The following is a 26228-nucleotide window of genomic DNA, read 5'->3' as shown; positions in this document are numbered from 1 at the left end:
GAATGTTAGCATTTTCTCCTCTGGAAACAGTCCTGGCCTTGTGGTTGGTGACTAACTCCAAATTATATATTTAAAATTAAGACCCATGCATCGACAGTTATTAGTTGGTACCTAGGATTCAGATAGAGTGCTGACATTTAGCAAAACATTCTGGTTTTGGGTCACTGTGCTGTTTCCGTAGTGAAGCACAGCCTTTTTAAAATTTTTTATTTTATTAATTTATTCATATTACATCTCAATGGTTATCCCCTCCCTTGTATCCTCCCATTCCTCCCTCCCTCCCATTTTCCCATTGTGAAGCACAGCCTTTGTCACAGCAGATCCTTAGCTCAGGGAAGGCACAGGCGTAATAAATGATGCTAAAGGGTCTGTGTGCTTTACTTTGCATAGAAATATGTATTCAAGTGTTCCTTGGGGTCCCTTGGAGGTAGTTGAGACTTACTAACAAAAAGTCATCATGACTGTTGTGCTCACACATGAGTAACTTCTTCTCACCTGTATTTTTACTGAAGTAACCAGGGTGCCAGGGAAGGAGATATTTTGGGGTGATGGGTATTTCCAGTTAACTGAATATGGGGGAAAAACCCAGTCCATTACATTTTTAACACGTGCCAATATTTTCTAAGCACTTGGGATTTTTCTCTTTGCGTCATGAAGCTTCTTAAGACATTGGAATTCTCTTTCTGCATGACTGTGTCTCTGTGCAGGGTCTTAGAACCTCGGTCATAATTGTGCAGTGGAAGCAATGGAATGGGTGTGCGTCAGGGAAGCCTGCTGTTTTCTAGTTAGTACCGTGGGCTTTTTCTGCCTTTACTTGTGCTTCATTCTTAGTAAGCATCTGATAATTTAGATCAGATTGACCATATCAAAGAGAGGTTACTTAGAATTTACTGTGATTGTAACTTTTTTTTTATCCCATTGCCTTCCACAAAATAGAACTTTGGTAAGCATGAGTGTGTGCAAATATAACCGCAAACCCACCTCACAGGCTATAGCCCAAGTTTTCACAGTGAGGAAAGAAGGTGTTTGCGTAGGATCTAACATTTCTTCTTTCAGAATCTTACTCATGTTCCACTCTTTCCCATTCAGAGGGTGAGTGTTACACTTTCCATATTAGAACATAATGTTAATTCACCCAACAATGTTATTTGAATATCTGCTTTTTTTTCAGATACCATTCAAGGAGTTGAAAAAAAAATTAGGCAAACTTATAAAAAAAATGGCGAATTCAGCTAAAAACCTATGTGTGTTTGTATGTGTCAAAGTATCTATGCAGTGTTTCAGGGGGAAAAAAACCACATCTAAATAAAGTAAATGTAGCAATGTATATGCAACGAATAAGCTATTTTCATTCTCTGAACTGTCTCAAAATGGAACTTGTTTATGTGTATAAGTATTTTCATTTTATGCCACAGAACAAATAGTATTATAGTCTCTGAAGCACAGAACTAATTTGTGAACCAGATCAGTGAGTTCAACGAACTTGGTTATTCATCTGTACGCCATTGCTGTGGTTCTGAACTCCGAGAAGTGAACGACAAACCCCTTTAGGAATTTTTTGTTTGTTGCTTTTTTTGAGGCAAGGTTTCTCTGTGTAGCCCTGGCCTTCCTGGAACTCCCAAAGTAGACCAGGCTGGCTTTGAACTCAGAGTTCTACCTGGCTCTGCCTCCTGAGTGCTGAGATTAAAGGTGTGCGCCACCACTGCCTAGCTCTAGGAAGTTTTCGTAACTGATGTACAGCTTATGTATCAAGATAATCAAGACAACTGGACTTTCAGTAGGAAGAACGTTACCATGTGTTTAGAATGCCCAGAGCTCTGCTGCGGGGGGGGGGGGGGTCATCTAGAAATGCCTGCGTCTTATCTGTAGCTCCAGCTCTGCGTGAGCCACCCATGGCCCATAGGCTGATTCAGCTTGTGACTTTTCTGAGTGGGTCCACATGACAGTCATTAGGACTCGCCCCAGCCTGTTCTCCTATTGTGTCCTTCATGGTCTGTGTGCTTGTTTTAATGAGTCTCCCCCACCCCCATCTTCTTCTAGAGCATCTCGTAAGACATGCTTTGTTTGACGAGCTATAGTTTAATCCAGACAGACAATAAAAGCCCCAAGGGGGAGCTCTCATTCCTTTCATTTCTGGGGTGGTCATTTGTCTTACTGCAAACACATGTTCTCAAAAGCACATTACATAGAAATCTGGTATGGATTGGGAGCCTCATTGTCATGGCATACTTTTAATCTCATGGGGCGAAGGCATAAAGAATAATGTAAGTGCTTTAAGACGTTTGGATGCTTGGCTCTTTTGGAAGAATAATCTCAACAACAGTCTCAATTATCCTCAAACCACTGGACCGAGATGCACATTTTGAAAGAATTTCTTGACTCTCTGTTTATGCCCATCTTATTAGAATATATCACACTAAGAAAAACTGTATTTCTGAAAATGAAAAAAAAATGTAATTTAGTTCAAATTTTATTTACATGCATGGATGTTCTGCCTGCATGTATATTTGTGTTCCATGCACTGGCACTGCCCACAGAGGCCAGAAGAGGGAATTGGATGCCCCTGAAATTGGAGTCACACAGCTCTGAGTTGCCATGTGGGTGCTTGAAATCAAACTTGGGTTCCTCTGGAAGAGCAGTCAACACTCTTAACCACTGAGTCATCTTTCCAGCCTCCTGGGTTTGGATTTCTACCTCGGGCTTTGAGTCATGGCTAGATATGAAAAAAAGGACCTAGTTTCCTCATTTGTAGGGATGTTATGAACAATTTTTGTCCACAATGTCTAGTGACAGGAAAAGTATTATCTATGTCTTATGTAACGATTATAGCATAGTGGCAAATTTTCTTCCACTTAGTATTGAATAAGTACAGTGGTATGAGGAGTAACGAGTAAAACTACCTGTTCCATTTTCTGTGATGCATTTCTAAATTTATCTGGTTACACAACAGATGGTGGCTATTGTTATTATTTTTGCTTTGCTTGTAAGTTAAAGTGCAGTTTGGACAACCTAACATCACCTCACTTGTGTTTACCCAGTGAAGCCTCACTACACTTTTTTGTCAGAATTATTAGAAAATTAGTGTTCATGATCAGTATATATAATTCAGGTATGTTCAAGAATGCTAAAGGTAAGCATTAGTATATACATGCAAAATCAACTTAAAACAACATTGAAATTTGATTGCTTAATATCAAATGTGTATATAGAGCAAAGGTTAGATTTTGTTTAGTTGTTTTTTTCTCCTTCATGCACAATTTAGAATTCCTTAAAGTATGCCCTATCTCTTTATGCCAGTAGACCTGGCAGGTAACCACATACCCACAAGACTCTAAGTTATTGAACAAAATGTTTCTGACACTTAGTTGAGTGAGTACAAGCTTTCAACTTTATGCAGTGTTTTATTTTTATTCTTTCCTAGACTACTCTGAAATGTATTCTAATTTTCTGCCAACTGGATTAACATTGAACATCTAATATCAATGTGCTATAATTATACCTTCTTTATAGTTACAAATTGATGTTAGCATAATTTCCTCTGTCTGTCTGTCTCTGTCTCTCTCTGTGTGTCTCTGTGTCTCTCTCTGTCTCTGTCTCTGTCTCTGTCTCTCTCTGTGTTGGTAAGTACACAGGGGTCTGGAGATCAGATGTTAGTATCAGAGTGTTTTCAAGTAATCTCTGCCTTATTTTTTGAGACAGGGTCTCTTATTGAATCTGGAGTTCAGACACATGTCCCAACTGGCTGTCCAGTATGCTCCAGAGAACATTCTGTCTCTCACTTTCCAGTGCTTGGGGTACAGGCACATGCCATTGCTTAAGCTTTGGTCTGTTGAACTCAGAACTATCAGAACCATCTCTCTATCCTACGTGGGTTTTTTTTTTTTTACCGTACGTTTTCAGAAGCCATGCACTCCTTTCATCATAGTCTGTGCTCCAAGTCTTATAAATCAATGCAAAATATTTCCACAGACTCTTTCCTCCACCTTCTTTTACCTATAGCTGGTTCAGTTCCTGTTTCCTGGCTTGGAAAGGGCTACCCTCACTGCTTACACAGTCAGCCACATACTTCAGGTATCCAATGCATGTTATGACCAACATGCTGTACAAATTGATTAATTTAATAGCAGCCCCTACACTGCATTGTGAGGTCTGTGAATACTAAGACTGTTTCTAAATTGTTCACCATTGTCAACCCGGCACCATCATAAATGCATGGTGATAAACAAATAAATGCTGAGTAACTGAGAACATGATAGCAGATGACATTAAGCCAAGTGTCTGATACCAATTAAATACCAGCTTTCAATGTGTGTGTGTGTGTGTGTGTGTGTGTGTGTGTGTGTGTGTGTGTGTGGTCCTGTTAACTTTGAAAGAGTGGTGGAATTCAAAAGGTGGGCCTCTTTGCCTATTCACATGCCAAGGAGACAGGGGAGTCATTCTCTTCACTAGTGTCTTATATAGGAAGAGACAGACCTTGGTTTTGATGAAAGAATGAAGGACAAAGGAATTTTGTGCATGAAAATTCAGGTTTTCCTTTTCTAGCACTTATTCTTCTCCATATTGTTGCATTCTCCAGTCATTAAGAATATGACTATATATATATATATATATATATATATATATATATATATATATATATATATATATATGAGTTCACTTAGGGTCAGATCTGCATGTTCTGTTTTTGGGGAAGTCTGACTTTGCTTCTTTCCCATCCCTGTAGATTTATGCATATGTTTTTGAGAACATCAAGTCTGTGCAGCTGGAAGCACTGCTCTTATCCTTGCTGAGCATCGTCGTTCTTGTTCTTGTTAAAGAGCTGAATGAACAGTTTAAAAGTAAAATTAAAGTAGTTCTTCCTGTCGACTTAGTTTTGGTAAGTATGCAATCAACACTGCTTAGCTGTTTTGGGGGAAGGGCAGAGTCTGCAGCTGCTCCCTCTATTGTCTGTAGTAACCCACAACCACTCCTGTGTCTCATTAATGAGAGACTAATTTGCGTGGATATACATTAATGTAAGAACAGGAAACATTTTGAGTCAATATTTTTAAAAAGAAGGACACATGTTTTCAATTTATGCAGCATTTCTCATATGCTTTTAATTTTTTTTATAAAAATAGGAGAACATATCGCCTGAGATCTTATAAGAGACACATCTAAGAGTGAGCCTTAAATGATATTGTGTATGGTCTTATGCAAAGTAACAAAATATGATGCCCTATGCTACTGCCATGGCACCTCTGTGACAAACATAGAGCTACTGCCTAGCAAACACTCATTAGTGATGGGAAGCTTTGCTGATTTTTCTGTTCCTGAATTAGTTTTACCTCTCCAAAATGATGTTCAAGGTTTTCATTGGCCAGGGCTGGTTCTTTCAAATAGGTTTATGCTTGGAAAAACACATCTTATCTTCTTTCTAAAGACTGAAGTTTTAAGAGGCTTTCTCAGGAGCACTTCATAAAGTATCACATTGACACAGCCACAGTCTGCTAACTTACATGCTCTTAATGAGCTTTAGCTTCTTAATGGTCCTTCCTTGGATTATTCATGTATATTATAAATGATACCAAAATAATTTAATCAACTCAATTTTTTATGGCAAGATGCAAAATGTGCCATTTTACCCCAAAGTTCTGGAGAGATTAGGAAATACCTACTGCTACTTGGAAAAGCTGTATTAGAAGTTGCATAAAACCAACATTTGAGGATAATGTTTGGGAGACAGGCCCCTAACCTAGTCATAAATCAACTGCTATTCTCTGAAAAATTGGTAAGGGTCATCCTTAAAATGGCAGATATTCTTGATATGGCATGGATTGTTAAGACTCTGGGCAAAGAAACCAATGTAAGCCCAAATACTTGAAAATTACAAGAGAAAATGTTAAAAAAAAAAAAAAAGGAAAGAGAAAGAAAGAAAACAAAGAAACAGCAGGTTCCAGTTTTTCTTTTGTTCATTTTTTTTACCTTGACTAATGTACCTAATGTACTAATACACACACACACACACACACACACACACACACACACACACACACACACAGAGAGAGAGAGAGAGAGAGAGAGAGAGAGAGAGATTTGTAAACCACTGTCATACTTTGGGCATGTCCATGGGACCACCATACCTACCCCTTCATCTTCCCTGGGTCACTCTGGTGGGGAAGGTCTCCTGCAACCATGCTAGGTGCTACATAGATAGGGAGTGATGGATACTTGAGTATTGCAGCATTGAGGAGAATCAAGAGTAGAATTTGAATTGGGCATCTCGTCTTTTTTCCTATAAAGTTCCCATCTTACAGGGAATGTTACAGTTGGAGGAGGGGCAAATTATAGCTATCTTTAGCACCCTGGGCAGAATCCCTTCTTGCTTATGTCTAAGAGCAGGGCCGGCCTATACATGCACATAAAATTAACACAATACTAATGAGGAACTGGAGAAGTCAACAGATAAAGAATTTAAATCATGTTAAAGAATTACAGCGAGGAATCAGGGTGCTGTCTCAGTGACTGTTTCAGCAACATAGAGACAACTGTTATATCACATTAGTTTTATATAGTTTATCATTGCATTTTTCTTTTGTTAAATCTCAAATAACAGCTTGTGTTTTAAGCCTATTTGATGTTTTAGAATTTTCTTGTAAGTTCAGTTAAATACCAACAAAAGGCATAATTAGAAATACAACTACAAAAGCTGCTTTTTACTATTGAGCACTGACTGTTGGATGTTCCTTATTTGCTAGTGTAATTTTGTATTGCTTTTACTCTGGTCATGCAAATGGGGAACTTGTACTTTAAGTATATGATTGATGTATTCCTTTTAACAACATATATCATTGAAAATCGCTTTTATTATTTTGTTTCTATTTGTCCTCAGGAGATTTCTCAAGTCTCATTTTAGGTGATAAAACTCATTTTTCCTTTACCCCACAGGTTATAATTATAGTAGCTCAATTTGGTAGTGTTCTTTGCCATTTGTATTTAGGATCTCAAAAATAACTGGACCACAGCCCAAACACTGGGTCATGAAATCATATAGTAGTAGGTCAGAAGAACAGACATAAACTATGTTCATCTCTTCAAATCAACTGAAACTCTAACTAAAAGGCTAAACCAATGTTCTCCAGGGAGCTGAAGTGCTCAAGGTACTTCAGGCCAGACAACCTGGAAATCCATAGCCACTAAAAACATTAGTAGATAAAACAATGTGAAAATGAGTGGAAAATACTCAGATGGTCTGGCCAATAAACATAGGCTGACCTGGCTCTGATATGTGTTTGATGATGATGAGGGGTGAGGAGAAGGCTCACTAGTTAAGTGCTTAACCGTGAGTACTAAAGTTTCAATACCAAGAACCCTTGTAGATGCCACCCAAACCAGGCAAACTATCTGTAATCCCAGTGCTGGAAGCTGGTAATAAGGGATCTCCAGCACAGACTAGCCATGTATATAGAAGCTCTGAGTTTGACTGAGGGACCCTGTCTCATTGAATAAGGAGGAATAGCAATCATGAATGAGTCTAGACATCAACTTTTGGTGTTCTATGTAAGTATGAACCTATGTGTATTTGTACACATGTGAACATGTGATATGACAAGTATATATACACACATGTAACACATGTACACATACACATGCAGAGAGAGAGAGAGAGAGAGAGAGAGAGAGAGAGAGAGAGAGAGAGAGAGAGAGAGAGAGAGAGAGAGAGAGAGAGAGAGAGAGAGAGAGAGAAGAGAGAGGAGAGAGGAGAGTGTGATTGCTGACAGAGTAAGAGACTTTGCTTGAATATTTCAATTTCATCAATGTAGGATATCTGAGCCTCCTTGAGGACTATCTGAAAGTCAGTTGTCCCATCAGGCTGGGAACTGGCATGATTTAAGTCATGAAAGAGATAAAGCTCCAAATTAAAAACATATTAAGGCGGCTGTAAATCACCATTTACTACTAGCAGAGTAAGACTATCATACAGTGCTTCATGCCCCTGAGAGGCTGTTCTCATGGAGGAAAAAGTGTATTCTTACAGAGCACTCCTTCATGTCATGAGAGATAAAGTAGGCTGAACTGCAGTGCTAGTACACACACACATACACACACACACACACACACACACACCATGCATACATACATCGCTACATTTTTCTATCTTTTGTGCCTTCAAAACTGGACATAATTGGGTGGCTACAAATCAAAATGTTTGTCAATACTGTGCTTTGAAAACTCAGAGGGACATCCTGAGTTTCAGAAGTATCTTTTAGAATTGCACCTGACCCGTGGTTGGTGACCGTATATACCATAGTCCTGTACATATATTCTTAGTTCAGGGTGGCATTGTAGCACTCTGTCTAAGGTTTAATTGTCAGATAAAATTATTGGCATTCCTATTGTCTTAGTCATTTTGCATTCTTTTCTCCTGGAACATTCCAAATCCTCTTACTAGGGATCATAAAATACATTGGTAATCATCATCAATACTAGGTATCTACTGAACTGTGCCATAGGCATCAGGAGTTGGTGCTTTCTAAACAAGTTAACTAATGCTCGTTGACCTGCTTCTCTTCACCTTTCCCCCATCTTTATTTCTATATATTTTTTCTTTCATTTTCTTTCTTTCTTTCTTTCTTTCTTTCTTTCTTTCTTTCTTTCTTTTTATGTAGGATCTTACAGTATATCTCAGGCTGTTCTCAAATTCAAGAACTTCCTGTCTTGGCCTCCTGAGTGCTAGAGTTAGAGACAGGCAACACCACTCCTGCCTTAACTTTTAGTATTTCATTAATAAATGCTAATCCTGGGACACATGGTATATATTTGTAAGTGGCCTTATGTGTTTGAAAGCCAGCTAGTAACAGACATAAATATATTTATTTCTTTTCCCATTGGGACTACTCAGATCATTGCTGCCTCATTTGCTTGCTACTGTACCAACATGGAGAGCACATATGGATTAGAAGTCGTTGGGCACATTCCAAATGGGTAATGTAGTCTTCCTTTTACTATGTGTTTATCTGAGTGTGTGTTTTTGATGTTCAAAGGACCTGAGCCTGGGTAGGTATGGATTTCTTGTGTGTGTGTGTGTGTGTGTGTGTGTGTGTGTGTGTGTGTATGTGTGTGTATGTGTGTGTGTGTGTGTGTATGTGTGGCTGTATGAGGAAAAATTCTAATTAATTTTATTATAAATGACAAAAGCCAACATGTGGAGAGAAATAGTAGTTTTCTAGGGTATAAGCTAACTTGTTATTAAATAAGCATGCAGTTCTTTTATGCAGCATTGCTTTAAGTAAAAGACTCCAAAAGTATTTACAATGATATGGCTTGAAAAATAATATAGGTTGCTAATTTACAAAGTCCTGGATTTGACCTCCTTTAATTGTGCAGCCACATGTTCTTGCAGGCATTTTTCCCCCACATAAGTTATTATAAGTGTAAAAAAGCATCCCGCAGAATTGGAAACTTACGGGGCTGAGTAGAGAGCTACAGGGAAGGGTAAAGTAGAGATAGCCTGACTCCTGACCTCTCTCCAGTCACCCTGCACACTTCAAGAGATTGTTTGACATGGTTAACACTGTGAGAGAACAAAGGTCCTTCCCAAACCAGACTGAAAAGGTATGGCTGAGAAGAGGGAATACCTTCTGTGTTAGTTCCCTTTTTATCTAGGCTGGATAACACAGAGGCAAAGCCTAATTTTGAGATAAAATTAGAGTCGTTGAGTCTTCTGTACTTTTCATCCCATTAAAACAAAGAAATAGAAAAATTCTCAGAAACTTTTAAAAAAGAGGTTGATTTATAAAAATCCTTTGTGTTTACTGGCCTGTGTGGGTGCAGGCAAAGGAGAGTTTCCTAAATCAACGCTTAGTTTCCTAATGGCCCTCTCTGCTTTTCCTTTGAGAGCCAGTTAGTTGTTTCTTCTTCAGTCCTGTTGTTGTTATTAACTAATCACATTTGGTTTTGATGAAATAAAAGTTTGATTTCTTCATTTCAAGTTCATAACATGTATCTTAGGATGTGTACTCATCATCTGTTTGAAAAGTAAGGCATAGTGATGACAAATATTAAAGACTCTTTTCCTTCTGATCTTGTTCACCCCTATTTGAATTCTCTTCTCAGAAACCCCTTTAAGGGACTGCCAAAAAAGCATGGCTTTGTAAACACAGCTCAGCTGTTCTTGCAACCTTCCTCCAAACATTTTCTCATCCTCACAGCGGTTGTGGTGTACTTGATTTGGGGTTGTTGAGATAATTAAATGAAACAGTTAATGAGAAAGAGCCTATGTTCTATCCGCACACCAGACAGTAAGACACTAAAATAACTTCCCCAGTTCCTTTTATTTTTACCACGGGGATTCTTTTGCGGGGGATGGGGAGGTAAGTCTCCCAAAACGACCAGGAATACATAAACGGTCATTTGGCTCACGTGCTTTTCAAGGGACAGTAAGACATAATGGCTGGGTATTATCTGAGAAATGTTTTAAAGACTTCTTTGAAATGAAGCTAAGTGTGGTCGATTTTGCAACGGAGACCAGATGAGATCTTCCTACGTATTTTCTTTAGCGTGCGTGCGTAAGTCATGATCAACTGTCTCATGAAAGGATTGAGTTAAAAATGTAATTACCATAATGAAGTCAATGGCTTATTTGGAGATTAGTTGACAGTAAGCTAGTGTTTGTCTGAAACACTGCAGCATTCGAGAGAGGAAGCAAGGCTTCACTGCCAGCCAAGTAAATATTTGGAAAGGTTCAAATGAAGGGAAGGCCCAGATATGCTTTTGTTTCCTACAGAAACTTTTGTCAAGTCAGAATTTCTGCGGTATGACCTGAATTCCCTGGGTATGAATGTCACTAAGATGCATGGGCCTCTTCCTGTGGTGTTTCTTACAATTTTGCTTTTTCTGATAAATAATATTGAAAATACAGGGCTCCTTAGAGCAAGACTGCTTAGTTTTTGTCTTGGGGGATTTTCTTATTCCCTGTAAACTTCAGAAATATTTCTACAGTAGAAGTCATGGCAAGTTCTAACAGAAATGACAGAAGGTTCAACTTCAACACAGTCTTTCTCTCCGTAGGATTCCTGCTCCCCGAGCTCCCCCAATGAGCAGCCTCTCTGCAGTGCTCACCGAAGCTTTCGGCGTTGCCCTTGTAGGCTACGTGGCGTCACTGGCTCTTGCTCAAGGATCTGCCAAGAAGTTCAAATATTCAGTTGATGACAACCAGGTGAAGTGTGCCCCCAGCCCCTCTCTAGCCAGAGTGTTTCACTGCTTTGTGGACTCTCCAATACTGAAAATGTGAAATGTTTGAAAATACATCTTTTCTAAATGTGTAGCAAGAAAGAACAGAACAAAACAGAAGAGTCCCTGAGTCAGTCACAGGAAGCCGAGAATCTAGCTTTCACAGCATATGATACATTAATTCCCTCATTCCCTCTTTTTATCTACATGTGTGTAGATAACAACCTTCAGGATTCAGTTCTTTGCTTCCATTGTGTGGGTCCTGGGATTGAACCCAGATCATCAGGTTTGGTAGCACATGCCTTTACCTGCTGAGTCATCTCACTGACCCTTATAATACATTTAAAAAAAAAAAACATAGGCCTTTATGCTCTCTTATTCGGTTTTGGAGAGAGTGCAAGCATATTTGTTGTTTCATGATAGGTAACGTTGAAAGCTTAGGGATTTCAAAGTGGATGACCAATAATTACTCTTCTTATTAAGACACCACAGGGTGTGAAGATCTGTTTCTGCATACCTAAGAGTGCATACATACTTCCTTGCTGAATCTGTTTCTCCCAGTGTCTTTTTCAGGTCTCAAGGCCCTGTGTAGCTCCCCGGGCCTGCACAGAAGCTGCAGTGTAGTGCCTGTAAGCACAGACTTACCTGCACTCAGAACTCACACTGTGGTTGTGTGACCTCAGTTCTCTCTGTATACGTATAAATTAAGCCCCACTATAGTTGCCAGGGACAAAATAGTAAACAACACAGAAGAATGGGATGCTTTCCTCCACTCAGAAACTCCCTGGGCTGCCTTCTTTCATGCCCAAGTTGCAGACTGCGTTGTCATGGCTTACAAGGCTATGTCTGCAGGATCCCATTTCTTATCTAGCCTGGTCTGATATGTCCCAGCACACTTTCTTTCTCGCCTTTGAACCCACTGGTCAAGATTCTGGTGGGGAAATCTGCACTCACAGCTCTTTTTCCTTTGAATTCTGTCTCCTCACATAGCTGTATAACTGTCTCATTCAGCTACTCTCTTCATAGGAAGACTTCTGTTGACCAAACTCCACAAATCCAGGCCTCTTCACGGCCTTCTTATGCTTTCTAGCTCTTCCTATTTGCTATCTCCATTTTCTGGCCAGGGCCACAGCTCTCTGGCCAGGGCCAGAAATATTGTTTGTAGGAACAGATACCAATAGGAACAGGCGAGGCATCAGAAGGAGTGGGTTTCATTTTCCAGTGCAAACATGATGACGGGACCAGGTGCTGGTGAGGAAGGGCATATGTGAGTGGGCACTGGACTGAGTAGGGCAGTTTTGGAAGAGCCATGAATAACTGCACAGTTTGGGGCCTAGACTTGGAGGACGTGATTCAGATGGCTGAAACCTGCAGACCAGTCACTGAGTTCCCATCAGCCACCAAACGTTGATGCCAAAAAGCAGGTTGGATATAAGAGTCTGAAGTTTTTGTGAGGAGTTTGAGCTGAGGACGTAGATTTGGGAGTTGTCGTTGTATTTTTGTGTAGCTAAGATGGGGATACAGAAGAGAAAGAGCCCTACTACGTTTGCAGTTGGTTAGATAACAAAGGAAACTGAGGCGTGACAGCGAGAGATAGAGGAAAACTGGGGAAGTGTATGTTCCTAGAAACCAGTTGACGGGACCTTTTAAGAAAGATGAAATGAGCAGCGGTGTCAAGTACTTCCTTACACCAGGTAAGCAGAGAAGTAGCCACTGGAGTTGGTTAGGCAGAGGCTATTGAGGAAAGGGTGGAATAAAAGCCTAATTGGCATGATAGAAAAGGACAATGGGGTAATGGAAGTCATGAATAAATAGAATTTCCTCAGGAGTTCATTATGAGAGTTGAGTGATGTGCTTAGAGTAGCTTTGGAAGATCACAAGTGTGGCTGAATGTTAGCTATTTTTTATTATAAACGATTACGCCTCAGCTCATGAGGGGAAAGTAACTGAGTTATAAACAGGCTGCATTCTTTGACAAATTGTACGTGAGACCATAAAAGGGGGTTGTGATAAAGAAGCATTCCGTTCTCCCGTGACTAATCTTACAGGAACTTCTGGCCCACGGCCTCAGCAACGTGATCTCTTCCTTCTTCTTCTGCATCCCGAGCGCTGCTGCCATGGGAAGGACGGCTGGTCTATACAGCACAGGCGCAAAGACACAGGTAAGACTGTTCTGCAGCGAAAGGGGGGCTGCGGGGCCTTCACCTCCTTCACAGAGTAGAGGAGTTCAGTATGGAGCCTTGAACGCGTTGCTGATTTACATTTTCTAAGCAGCTTCTAGAAGCCCTTTCTCCCTCCCATTCCTATGCCCTCCTTTGTGTTCCATACCACCCAGACTTTTTTTTTAATCTTTCCTGTTAATAACGTTTCCACAGGCTCAGTGATTCAAAGAACAAACTGATGCATTCTGCACCCGAGACAGCTTTGCTATTAGCAATCTTGGAGCTAGAGCTCCCTCTAGTGGTGCGTCAGTTACTCCAAACAGTTTGGATGACTTTTCTTTTTTGTTTTTTTTTTCCTCTATTTTGCTCACTTCCTTGACATAAAATAAAAACAAACCTAGGCAAAATGTATATGGTAATAGCATCTCTATGTATAACAATGAGCAAATGTACTAATTCTATATATGTGAATATTTAGTAAAAGAAACAATTGAATGCATATATATATATATATATATATATATATAATATATATATTCAATGGATTCTTTTTTTGCAACTGTGTTATATACTAGGCATTATACTGGGTAATGGTAGAATGATAATGATGATAGCAATGATGATATTGATTGTTGTGGAAACAACATTGAGTGATGTGTCATGTATCGTGTGTCTACTTAAATAAAGGGACTCAATCTTTTAGGCAACTCATTGAAAGATGTAAAATCATTGCTCTCAGTTTCTATGTGAGAAAGTTGAGGGAAATATGGGTGAAGTAAGTGGCTCAGGTGTTGTGTGATGAAACTTTTCCTGTGGAGACCCAAAACACATATCTACTCACCGTAGATAGGGGTCCCACAACAGGTTTCATGTATGTATAGTACAAAGTCCAATGTAGGGAACCGATGACTTTTATTGAGGTTACTTATAGGAAAATGGGTGAAGGGTCACTTACAGGAGCAGAAAGACTCAAAGACAGATGCATCATCAAAGCTCACACACACACACACACACTCTTGAAATGTCAATGATTACAATTGAGCTTATCACGTTCCGTTGTTGTTTTTAAGTAAAGATGTTTGTGTAGCTGGGACAAAGTTTTCCTGGGGATGGTTTTCTCATCATAGCTGGCCCTTACACTTGCTGTAGGTGATTAAGAAAGCTGATACTGTCACTTGTCTTATGGACAGGGAGGTTGAACGCAGGCCTGAGGTGGGTCCACCACGGTGTGTGTCATCTCTGATCTTGGGCACTTTGTGTGCGTTTTAAATCACTGCTTTAGTGACAAGAAAACTCTCCAATTAGTCTTTGTAACTTTCAACACTGAGTGTCTCAGTGAAAGAACACTTTAGACAATTTGTCCTCGGTATAAAATCTGAGCCGGTTACTGACACCGTTTACTAGGATGGGGATGAAGGATGCTCCCTCTTTGCTCCGGGGTCACCTGATTACATGATCACAACAAGAGAAAATCTCTAAAGACTATTTAATGAAGATTTTTGTCACTGCATGATGTTCTATTCTTCTAACGTTAAAAGAAATGAATCTAGCAAAAACGCTCAAAGTCCACGTGCAGAATAATCTCATGGCACCTCCTTGCTGAGGTGATGACTCCGTTTCCCAGCCACTCCTATCCAACCACACAGGAAGTGAATCTGAACTAATGTGCATGTGCAAATCCAGGATGCTTTGGTGTCCATTTCAGACCTTTTACGCTGTGGCCACCAAGTGTACATAGGTATAGTGGGTAACTGGTATGGCTTGAAGAGAGCTCTAAGCATAGCTTCAAAGTTTGGCTCTATTTAGGCTACGTGTGAAAGCTCTTTTCCATGCTTCATGAATCCAAAGTGCAGGCTCTTCAGTGGTTCTGCGTCCCCATAGGCCCTGGGATGCATACCCACTAAATTAACCCAGAACACATAAAAGCCCTTCAGCCTTTTAGCTAATTACAACCCATCAAAGCACATGTGATAAGCACATTACCTTTATTAATGACTTTGCTGCCTGCAACAGCTCCAGTATCCTCAGCAGACTACTTCACAGTGAGAGTGTTGTGGAGTAGTTATCTAGTTAAGGCTGGAGGTGGAGCTAAGTGGGAAGAGCATCCTTGCCTGCTGCTGCGTGCTCAGGATTCAATGCTCCGCACTACAAACAGCAGCAATAGAAGGATCTTTATAATAAAAGGAAAACACCGTCATCTTATTTATTTCTTCAGTCCCAGAACAGGCTTTGCTCAGGTCAGAAATTCATTTTCCTGCGCACTTCAGTACTTTCCTACTCAAGTCTCAGCTGCATAGCTTAGCTTTGCCCTCCTTCCTTCCTTCCTTCCTTCCCTCCCTCCCTCCCTCTCTTTCCCTCCCTCCTTCCTTCGTTCCTCCCTTCCTTCCATCGTTCCTTCCTTGTTAAGATTTCATGATGGTTTTATTGATAAGCTCGTGTCCTCGTATGTGTGATGTGTACACGCATGCAGTGTCCGCAGAGGTCACAAACAGGGCGTTTGGATCCCTTGAAGCTGGAGTTTGAGGTGGTTGTGAACCACCTGATGTGGGTGTTGGGAACCAAACTCAGGTCCTCTAGAGTAGCAGCTGGGACCCTTAACTGCTGAGCCATCACTCTATCCCCCATCTGGCCTGTTTCCTACCTCATATTTAACTTTCTTGCTCATGACTCTTGTCTGGTGGGCTCCACTCACTCTCTTGAGATGCCTTCCTGTTTCCTCTTGGCTGCTTCCTTTTATTCTTCAAACATTACTAACACTTGTGGGTCACATTTCTTCGTTTCAGATTCTGCGCACTGTTTGACATTTCATGTTCATTATTGTGACTATATGATTGATATTTTCTATCTTTGAATTAAAGCACTGGAGAGCACAGCTTCTGTCTGCACAGTTCATGGTTTCCTTGGTGTTTTTGTTTGTTTGTTTGTTTCTTTTTTTTTTTTTTTTTTAGTCAAGTGCCTGGCATGTCATAAGTACTGAATCACTGTGCGTTGATGTAGTGGATGTGGAAGAAAAATAGCTAGGAATTCCATATAATTTACTACTTTTGCTACCATTATGCCAGAGATTTGGCTATTTATTTATTGGGTAGTTTCAATTATAATGAATAAAATTTAAATGTAATAATTTATTGTTGAAAAATTCTATTTAAAATCAGGCATTTGATCACACACTTTAGAGAAGTCCTATTCCACACAAACATAATAAGAGTCCCCTAGTAATTTAAATTATCTAGCAGTCATATCTTTAATAAAGAAAACTTATTAAAATTCATTTCAATGCATTTTAACTTACTTGATAGGATAAAATTATTATAATTTCAACATGGATTAAAGATATATACTCAGCATTTTAAAAATATTTTTTCTTGATAAAGCTTAAGAATCTGGTAAGTATTTTAGGGGTACAGACTAACCCTAACATGGACTAGCCACATTCAAGTACTGAGGAGCCTAATGGGCAGGGAATCCAGGACTATCCTATGTGAGTGAGTGGAGACTAAGTATTTCAGTAAAACCAATTAAACTGTTTCAATGGGAATAACAAAAGACACTGATCATTTAATAGTAAGTGCTCTGGTCAAAGACACAGACACATGTAGGAATGCTCTTAGCTGTGCTCTCCTTTACATATGATGCCCAAAGCTCCTGTAGCTAAGAATAGCCTTTGGGTGTGGAAAACAAACAACACAAATGAATAAGGTTGACTTCTTGTTTCCTGCCTTTCTGATCTGGAATGTCAACTCTGTGGAGGAGCTCAGTATCCCTTGGCTCCCTCTCCTGCATGCTCCTCTTCATTTCCAAGAGAGGAGATAAGCCAGTGCTTTCCAGGGACTTTCAGGAGGATCAGAGAATTGTGAGGGATGCTAGACAGCATCTGCTTCAGAGGCTGCGCAGCCACAGCGGAAAACAGCAGCTGGCATGCTTTTCTGCAACGCCAAGACTGCCTCCGGGCTCTAATTTGCAAAACTGTATCCCTTTTATTCTTCCAGAAGTTGCCTCATTGCTTGTATCTTATTCAAAGCCTTCTTAATTTAGCTGTGTTGCTCTGTCCTGCCTTTTATTCTTTCTTTCTGCCTCTTCCTATCTCTTTTTACAATCCCATTACTTTTCTTAAACCTGTACATCATTTGACCCATGCTTAGGAAGCAAGCACTCGGGACCTCCCTCTCTTGTGCATCTATGAAGGACACTAATGAGTATCAGCAGTGGTCATCTTCATCAGTAATAAGCAATATATAACAGTGCTACTGAGAGCTTCCCTCTGCACCCCCAAAAGAGAATTTATAGGTAGTGTTTATACAGATACACATATGTGCATATAACCTTGTAAGAGAACATGAAGAAAATAGAGATTTCATTAACTTTTATGCAGACTTAACTCCTAGACGTGACTACTTAAAGTTTTAAGACAAAAATTATCATGAGGCATTTAGTCTGCATGACATAGAATGTATTGAAGAGGAAAACACCCAGGCAATGGCTGCCTTATGTATGCTGGGAATATGAACATTTGCCTTCAGCACGTATAACCTAAATCTTTCTAAAACTTAGTGAGGACTTACTTATGCTCTGTTTCTTTTCTGACATGAAAAGGAAACAAATTGAATATATTAGTGAAGAGCCTAAGGGAGTTGCACATTACTTACCATTATTCAGTTGCTGTGTAGTGTTTTATAGCAGCCTTAGTAGATTGTAATCTATCCAGAAGCTTTAAAAAAAACCTTGAAATTCTCTAGCTTGTTGAACTGTTTCATTTTGAGCAATGCCAAGTTAAACTGTGCGTCCCCAAAATCTCCATTGCCAGGACTGAAAACCAAGTGCTCCACTTTAAATCTTATTAGAAGAGTGATGTGTATCCTACTTCAAGTAGAAAAAGGGGATACATTATTAATAAGTAAAACAGAACTCAGAAAGGAACCAAAACCTTGGGAATCTTTCAGGGTTTGTGCATTATGCTTATTGTCAGTATTTAAAAGTATTAAAAACAAGATTGCCAAGTTAGAGATGGGGATAAGAAAAAGACAGAAAGACAGACAGACAAAGAGAAAGATTGCCACCCCCATTGTGCCCTGTGGTCCTGCTGCTGTGTAGTATCTCCTCCTCCTCCCGTTTCCTATTAAATCCACATTTCTTCACCACTAGAAATTCTTGACAGAGGCTAGAAAACTTTCCAAACACAAATATTTGTGCTAAATTAAACTTTCACTAAAAAATAAGGGGAATGGGCTAGAGCAATGGCTCAGCTACACAGAGCACTGGTTGCTCTTTCAGAGGACCACAGTTTAATTGCTATAACCCACATGGTGGCAACCACCTGCAACTCCAGTTCCAGGGGATCTGCCACCCTCTTCTGGACTCCACGAGTACCAGTCACAGAGTACACAAACATACCCAAGCAAAGTACCCATACACATAACGAGCAAATTAAAAGTTCAAAACCAAGGAGTGACTGTTCTCTAAGTCACCACATGTTTTTGATTGGTTAATATATACATGTTAGAATGAATGAAAAGACAATCCAAAGAAAGTGAAATAAAACAACCAACCAACAAACAAATGAAAAAAAAAAAAAAAAGACCCAACTTGTATGGTTCTGGATCCAGTGCAGGTTTCATGTGCTTTCTTACATTTCAGCTCTCTCACTCCACGCCCATGGATGAATTGTTATGCAGAGATCACCCAGATTGCCAGACTCCCAAAAAGACCACCAGGACTTGATACCAATACAGAATACACAGGGTCCTGTATTACGGGCTCAGAGCTTCGGATCATCATCCTTCCTGACACAGCAGGATAGGAGAATGATACTGGAGCTTCAAGGGCAACAGGTTTATAAGAAAAAAAAACTGTAGTTAGGGGTGGGGGGGTCACAGAGAAGTAAGGACAAACCCATAAGCAGCGAAGGTCATGAGTCTCAGGAATGCAGTCCTTTAGGCAGGTTGGGTGGAGGCTGGATCTCCAGCGAAGGTTGCAAGTCTCAGGAATGCAGACCTTCCAGCAGCTTGGGTCCTGGAGGCTGAATCTCCAAGGAAGTTGTTTTTTTTCTCAGAGGATCATGGGTGTTAATTGTGTCTAATTGTTCCAGTGCAGTTTCTGGAGAGTGTTGGCAGGTGTCATTCCCAGAATGCAGAGGGGAGGGAACCTGGAGGACAGCTTCTCATACAGACCATCATTAATTGTAGAATATAAATTACATATAGGATATGGCATTAATTTTGCCCCTACAGAATCACCATCTCTCTGTGTCTTGGATCCAGCTTGGGACTGTTGACTTTAACTTGAGTTCGTTTTGGCTCCTAGGTCTGAATTTGTTTTGCAGGTGCATTCTAAGTATTGGATTGAAGAAATGACGCAGAGATGACAAATGCCACTGACTTCCTATTGGAAATAAGCTTAGCAGTTAGGGTATTTTCCTGTCCATTTAAGCATGCAGCTGCTAAGTGTAGGCCTGTTTTAATCCATGAGAATGTCTGAGGAGCTGAGCCCTGCTCCTATTTTACAGCCCCTCCTCCACAGGTATGCCTTCTAAGGCAAGGTCAAGACAAGTGTGCAAACTGGCCTGGTGTGTTTACATGCACACCAGCAGTTGTTACGGATCATTCTTAATCTCTCTCTTTAAAAGGAGGTACATATAGGTTTATTAGCGCTAGTAAATGACACCACTTTTTGGATGTAAGCCTTACTCTATCAAGAAAATTATATTTTGCATAACCAAAAATCAATATGCAGAATATTTCTATCATTTCAAAGTGAGCATTTCATCATGTCTAGTTATATTCAATTTTCAGAGCCTACCTCCATCGCCTGGCATCCTATAATTTTTCTCTTTTAAAAATTGTCATGGATACAGAGCTGTATCTTTTGTGTCTAGCTTCTGTTATCACTAATGGTTTTGAATTCCACATATGTTTGCTTTTTTATTGCTGTTTGGAGGATGTTGCACAATCTATCCATTCTTTCTAGGTCTATAGTAAGTTTGTTCATAACTCCGTATGAAATGGTCAGACTGTTTTCAAAGTATCTGCATGGTGCCCCAACAGCAATGTCTGAGACCTTCAGTTGTTCTTGCCAGATTCTAAAATTATTTACATATTTAATTTAAATTCAAGTCATTCCAGTACAACAAGGTTCCTCTTGACTTGCTCATAGTGGTGTTTTATGTATATTTGAGGACCTGTGAAAGGCTTTATAGAGTTGTAATTTGGCATGTTTTTACAGAGTCCAGGACTTCAGCTTCTGGGAAAACAGGTCCTCTGTCATTGCTATGGGAGTCAGGCGGTTTGTATTGACCTTTGTCATCAGGCTCAGTGGGATAGAACGTGATACTAAAGACTTCCTGGGATTAGTAAAATAAGTCTGTTGCACTGGCAGAGAGACTGCTCCTGCAAGCACATCTGAGGACTTCCTTGCCAGAGTTCCTTGTGAGGAACTTGAGAGAAGCGGAAAGGGGAAGGGGGAGGGGAGGGGGAGGGGAGGGAGAGGGGAGGGGGAGGGGAGGGGGGAGGGGGTGCTTTGGTGTTAATATGTGAACAGCAGAGAAAAACCCCAGACTGCAAATTCTTCATTTTTTATCCACATGGAGTCAGGCTGTAGGACTTTGTGCCAAGGTCTCATCTCACTCTCACTTTCAACCAGCCAGTGCTGCTATGTGTTGTGTACAGAAATAGTGGTTGTTGTTGTTGTTGGTGGTGGTGTGCATGCTTGTGTGTGCACATGCGTGTGTAATTGTCTCATCACTCACTGACTTTGTTTGGTTGTACTAGTTTGTCACATTTGATGTCTCTTTACTGCAAACCAGATAAGGACAGTCCATGCAATTTAACAATGATATGCCAAAGTTTTGCTTCTTGCTCCTATTCCCATAGCTTTGAAATAACAATAGAGTTCAAGGCTTTCTTTCTTGTCTGCTTGTATTTTACAGGTGGCTTGTCTAATATCTTGTGTTTTCGTCCTTATGGTCATCTATGCAATAGGACCCTTGCTGTACTGGCTGCCCATGGTACAGTAGTGCTTTTTATGATATACTTCTTGACTTCTAATTAGAGTTATTGTGCCCAAAATTCCTTGGGAGAATAAATTCAATAATCCTAAATCTGTAAAACACTTTATGCATGAGAAGATTGGGTATCAGGAAGGATGGAAAAAAAAAAATACCACATTTGATGAGGGAGAAAGGGAGGGAAATGGTGACAGTCCGTGGCTCATCTGGGGGAACTAGAGACACTCTCATGAAAACTAGACTGACTTCTGGAACTAGGGATGTAGCTCCAAGGTAAAGCATCACCTGAGCATGAAAGAATTCTCTGGTCTGATTCTCAGCAATGGAAACAAACAAACAAACAAACAAACAAAAAAGGCATTCAAAGAATTTTGCAGAAAGTCTGGGGTGGAGAGAAGGAGTGGGCAACAAAATCCATCTGCATAGCATAAACACATCTGTGTGCAATGGTACTCAGCAGGAGACCTGGTGCTTCCGCTAACCCCCCACGGACCAGGGCTCCTATGTGACCCCAGCTGCCATCCTACGCTTAGCCTCCTGTGTTCTAATCCCTAACTTTCTAAGGGAGGGTCATCGTTTTCGTAAGATGACTGCCTAATACACAAGTTCATTTCTCAAGGGTATAAATATCTATGAAACAAGGTGATTAACATTAGGACACCTGTGAAGAAATATATTAGGCGAATGTATAACAAACCAAATTTCCAATAAAATACAGTGATTCTAATGAAAAGGATTTTCAGTCTTGGGCTATTCAGCCTCATAATTCACTTTTTTTTTCTTTTGTGTTATTTTACCCTATGGTTTTGCCCTATGGTTTCCTAAAATTGATGTTGTATCCCTAATGTACAAAATAAGTTAATTTAAAATAAATATTACTTTAATCTAATTGTAAAAGTTCTTCCCCCTACAATTTGCTTTAGATAAAAAACAACCAACAGTAACTTGGTGCTTTTAAATTCACATTAAGCTGTTTGTCCCGCTTCTTTCTCCACCTTGTTTTCCCTCTGCAGTGCGTTCTTGCAAGCATTATTGTTGTGGGGCTGAAGGGAATGTTAATACAGTTCCGGGATTTAAAAAAATACTGGAATGTGGATAAAATCGACTGGGTAAGTAGCAGTTTGACCAGACATTTTCTTCTTTGGCTTAAGTGCATGCTACTAAATATGGTCTAATACTTTCATTGGCAGGAAGTATGCTTAACCTTTTGAGACTTGTGCACACCTAGATATAGTTTCACAATTTGAAAGCATGAACACAGAATTTCGTCTTATTTTGATGAATATGTAGTTTGAAGATTTTCATTGTGAGTGGATTGAGGATACCCAATTTAAATTATGGATTGATTTTGAAGACAGAGCTCATTGAAGAAGCACACACCAAGGAATAGGATGATTTATCATGTGTATGAAAACTCAGTATTAAATGTATGATACATACATACACAGTGGATCTCTCAATGGTATTTACATTAATGTCAGAAAGTCTCAGAACTTGTCTTTTAACTGGATTAAACCGCGGGCAGGATTACATTAATAAGATATCTCTGGGAACAGAACAGATTAGATAACACTGAACAATAAGAAATGTGTTTTGGCTAACAGAAGTATTTAGTGCACGTACATTCTAGAGAAACCGGTCTGTGTAAAAGCATTCCCAAATCCTCCATCTCTCCATGGTGACAGAAGAACTTATGAGTGGCCTCTGTTCCGCTCCAAACTGCACTTGTCCTATTGAAACGTCACGCTCTATGCTCTTTTGATCCTTTTTGCTACAAAGTGTCTGAGCTTATGCCTGTGTGTGCTTTCATTATGTTGGCTCCATGAGTCTTCCCACAGCACAAGGCTGAGGGCACGAGGGATGCAGAGACTGATGGAGATGTGACCTTCTGGACATCACTTATGTGTGAAGGCGGTGCAGAAATGCAACTGTAGTGTTCACCATGGGTCTTTTTTTAAAAAAAGATGTCCTTGTGCAGAGTCATTCACTTCTGCTTTTATGTCATTATCAAGTAGTTTTCTAAGAGTTCTCATGCAGTTTATATTCCATGAGCTATTTCATTTTGAAAATATTGATATAGTTTAAGGAAAATTTTATGCTGTCTAAAATGCTTTCCCCAGGTTTTTTAGAGCTGGCTCCCTTTTTGGACATTGATAGATTAGGTAGAAAAGTCATAGTCAACATAACTTTTATATTGTATGTGAGCTTGCTTCTCCACATTAATACTCCAGGATCTTGATTCTTCCTTCCCACAAAGCTCAGTAACATCCCTTTTGCCTCAATCTTCATGCCATCACGATGTGGAGTCATTTGCTTTTCTATGCCCTCATCACCACCGTGCCTTGAAACCCTTTAAGCCATGAGAACAAAATACACTTGTTATGTTCTAGGGTGTTTGCCGTTAGTGTTTTGTCACAACATGACAAAGTACTCAACACACTCCTAGGTTTCTTCTGGTTGGGAAAAAGATTGAACGACACCAATGGCGATGTAGTTTTGAGGTCGCCTGAGCTTGTCAGGGGCACTCTCCTGGTGTCTTGGCTGCTTCTCTGGTGACTCAGCCTCAGGTGGAAAACGTAAAAGCCCTTGTTCCTATAGATTCATATCAGTACAAGCCCTGTAAAGGCCTTTCAAGGTTCTAATACTGTTGGCAGACTCCAGTTGATTGAAAACTGAGAATAAACCATGGAATTCCAGTGTCTTCCTTGATTATCATCCAAACTTCTGACTTCTTGGCAGGTCTACAGCTTGCTTATAGATAGGGTTTTAAAATAACATTTATTTCTCATTTTGGATATTTTTCCTTTTATAAATTCATTTTATATTACATTTCGGCTTTATTTTACCATGAGTACAAATGCATTTAACGTGTGACCTAAATCCAATCTGTGAATCTATCTTTAGGCAGCTTGGAGGTGAACCTGTGTTTAGGGGTTATGAATACCAAACAGTTCTTCCAACAAGAGTGTCAGGGATAAGAGCTTACCAATTCCTGAGACCTGTGGTTTGCAATGCTGTGTGGGCCTTTATAACAGGAATCCCAAGAACACTGTTGGGACTAATGGAATTGTTTACTAGTTTATTATTACTTTATACTTGATAATTTTAGTTATAATGTAAACACGGGAGATTACTAACCATGTGTAGATCCTGACTTATGGAAGATGCTGGTGTGGGAGCAGAGCTATTCTTTTTAGATATAACTATTTAACCTGGAGTAACCATAGAACTACCCAGAGAGCAGAACAGGATGGATCATGCTGACATGTTCTAGACACAGAATAGTGGGACACAGGAACCACAGAGAAGGAAATGAGAAAAAGCAGAGGGGATAGAATTGGGAGGAGAGGAGGGAGAACAATGCAAAGAGGAAAGAGAGAGGGAGCTTAGAACGATGGACTATCTCAGCCGGTAAAGACAGGTAAACAGAGAGGAAGGAGTAATAAAGTAACACCAAGGATGTTGGATAATGCTTCACTGAAGAGCCATAGACTATCTCACAAGAACCCCAGTGCCAGGCATGGGAAATCTCCCTTTCAGTGTGGTCAGGAGAGTCCAAGAGACTCCCAGAATGACATAGTCTGTTGCCATTGCACATGGCTTCCTCCGAGAACATCAAAGACAGGATCTATTGCTAAATATTCCCCATACTTCAGATATAGGTCTTGGAGGAACTGAGGTGGAACAGAGCTGGAAGCCTTCTCCCTAAGGACTAACTCAGTATCCAAAGGTGGTGTGCAGTCTACTAGGGAGAAAAACCAATCAGTAGGACCACCCAGCTGTGAAATCTAGGAACTGCAACAATAACCAATATGGCAAGGCATCCTTAAAGGTACAATAGTGGCACTTGTAACCACTAGCCATCTAGTTGGACTTAAGGCCCACTCAATAGGAGAGGTTCATGCCTGGTGCTGTTAAATCCAACCAGCTACCTGTGGTTAGTGAGGTCATGGACCCTAGAGGAGAACCTACTACCACCATTTTCCTAAACAATATAATCTTCAATTGTATCCTAAATACTTATCCTTACACTCACAGATAAGTAAAACTCTTACCTTCACCGTAAAAAAGCTCTTTTTGTACAGACCCTTACACAATGAAATCTACAACTGGTCAGAATATGGAACAGAATGACTGTGGGGTGCCTACCACCAGTTAATACATCTATATGACAACTCATACACCAAAGGCTCAAGGGAGAAAGGTAGAGGCGAGGATAGAAATATTGTAAGAGCCAGGGGACCCAGGATGCGTGCTCTCATTGTATAATAGGACGTTTCACCCATGAAACCTCAAAAATATGGTTCTTAAACAAGGCTTCTACACGTCACCACCAAAACAGGGGATTCTCATAAGGCCATACACCTAGATGAAGAGCTGTAGACAATTAATGGCTGCCAAGAGAGGGAGAATCAGTCTCCAGGGCTGTCCAGCTTGATGGGTTATCCAAACCTCAGCCATCATCAGCTTTAAACATGTTTACATGTGAACAATGCTAAATGGACCCTGCAGGCTCTAGTTATGTGTATATGTGAAACAACAGTAATGAAAGAAGAAGAGGTCATGGATTTGAGGAGGACTGGGAAGCCAAGGGCAGAGTTGGAAGGGGAAGAGGTAGGGGTCGAAATGATGTACATATAGTACTCAGGTCTGAAATTCCTATGAAAAATTAAATTAAAAAATAGAGCCAGATGGTACTGCAATTGTTTGGCTGATCTAATGAATTCTGGCCTCCAGGCTCCATTGTTTTAAATGACAAGATCCTACATATGCTCAACCATGTTCATAGCAGCCTTATTCATAATAGCCAGGACATGGAAACAGCCTAAATGTCCCTCAGTTGAAGAATGAATAAA

The 26228-nt window shown here is 40.1% G+C and overlaps 1 protein-coding gene across 3 annotated transcripts in view; it reads left to right on the top strand.

The window, feature by feature from the left end:
* SLC26A7 (solute carrier family 26 member 7) overlaps positions 1–26228 on the top strand; it is a 107251-nt gene that overhangs the window by 54564 nt on the left and 26459 nt on the right. For all 3 annotated transcript variants that reach the window (XM_084759600.1, XM_084759598.1, XM_084759599.1), the window contains exons 6-11: positions 4724–4876; positions 8882–8964; positions 11050–11197; positions 13260–13373; positions 21295–21372; positions 22386–22481. In XM_084759600.1, coding sequence (XP_084615726.1) covers positions 4724–4876; positions 8882–8964; positions 11050–11197; positions 13260–13373; positions 21295–21372; positions 22386–22481 — 672 coding nt within the window. The remainder of the gene's footprint in view (positions 1–4723; positions 4877–8881; positions 8965–11049; positions 11198–13259; positions 13374–21294; positions 21373–22385; positions 22482–26228) is intronic.

Source organism: Acomys minous (genome assembly GCF_964271855.1).
Source record: "Acomys minous genome assembly, chromosome: 1".
Lineage (NCBI taxonomy): Eukaryota > Metazoa > Chordata > Mammalia > Rodentia > Muridae > Acomys > Acomys minous.
The sequence above is the reverse complement of the archived record's forward strand: the minus strand, read 5'-3'. Positions and strand labels throughout refer to the sequence as shown.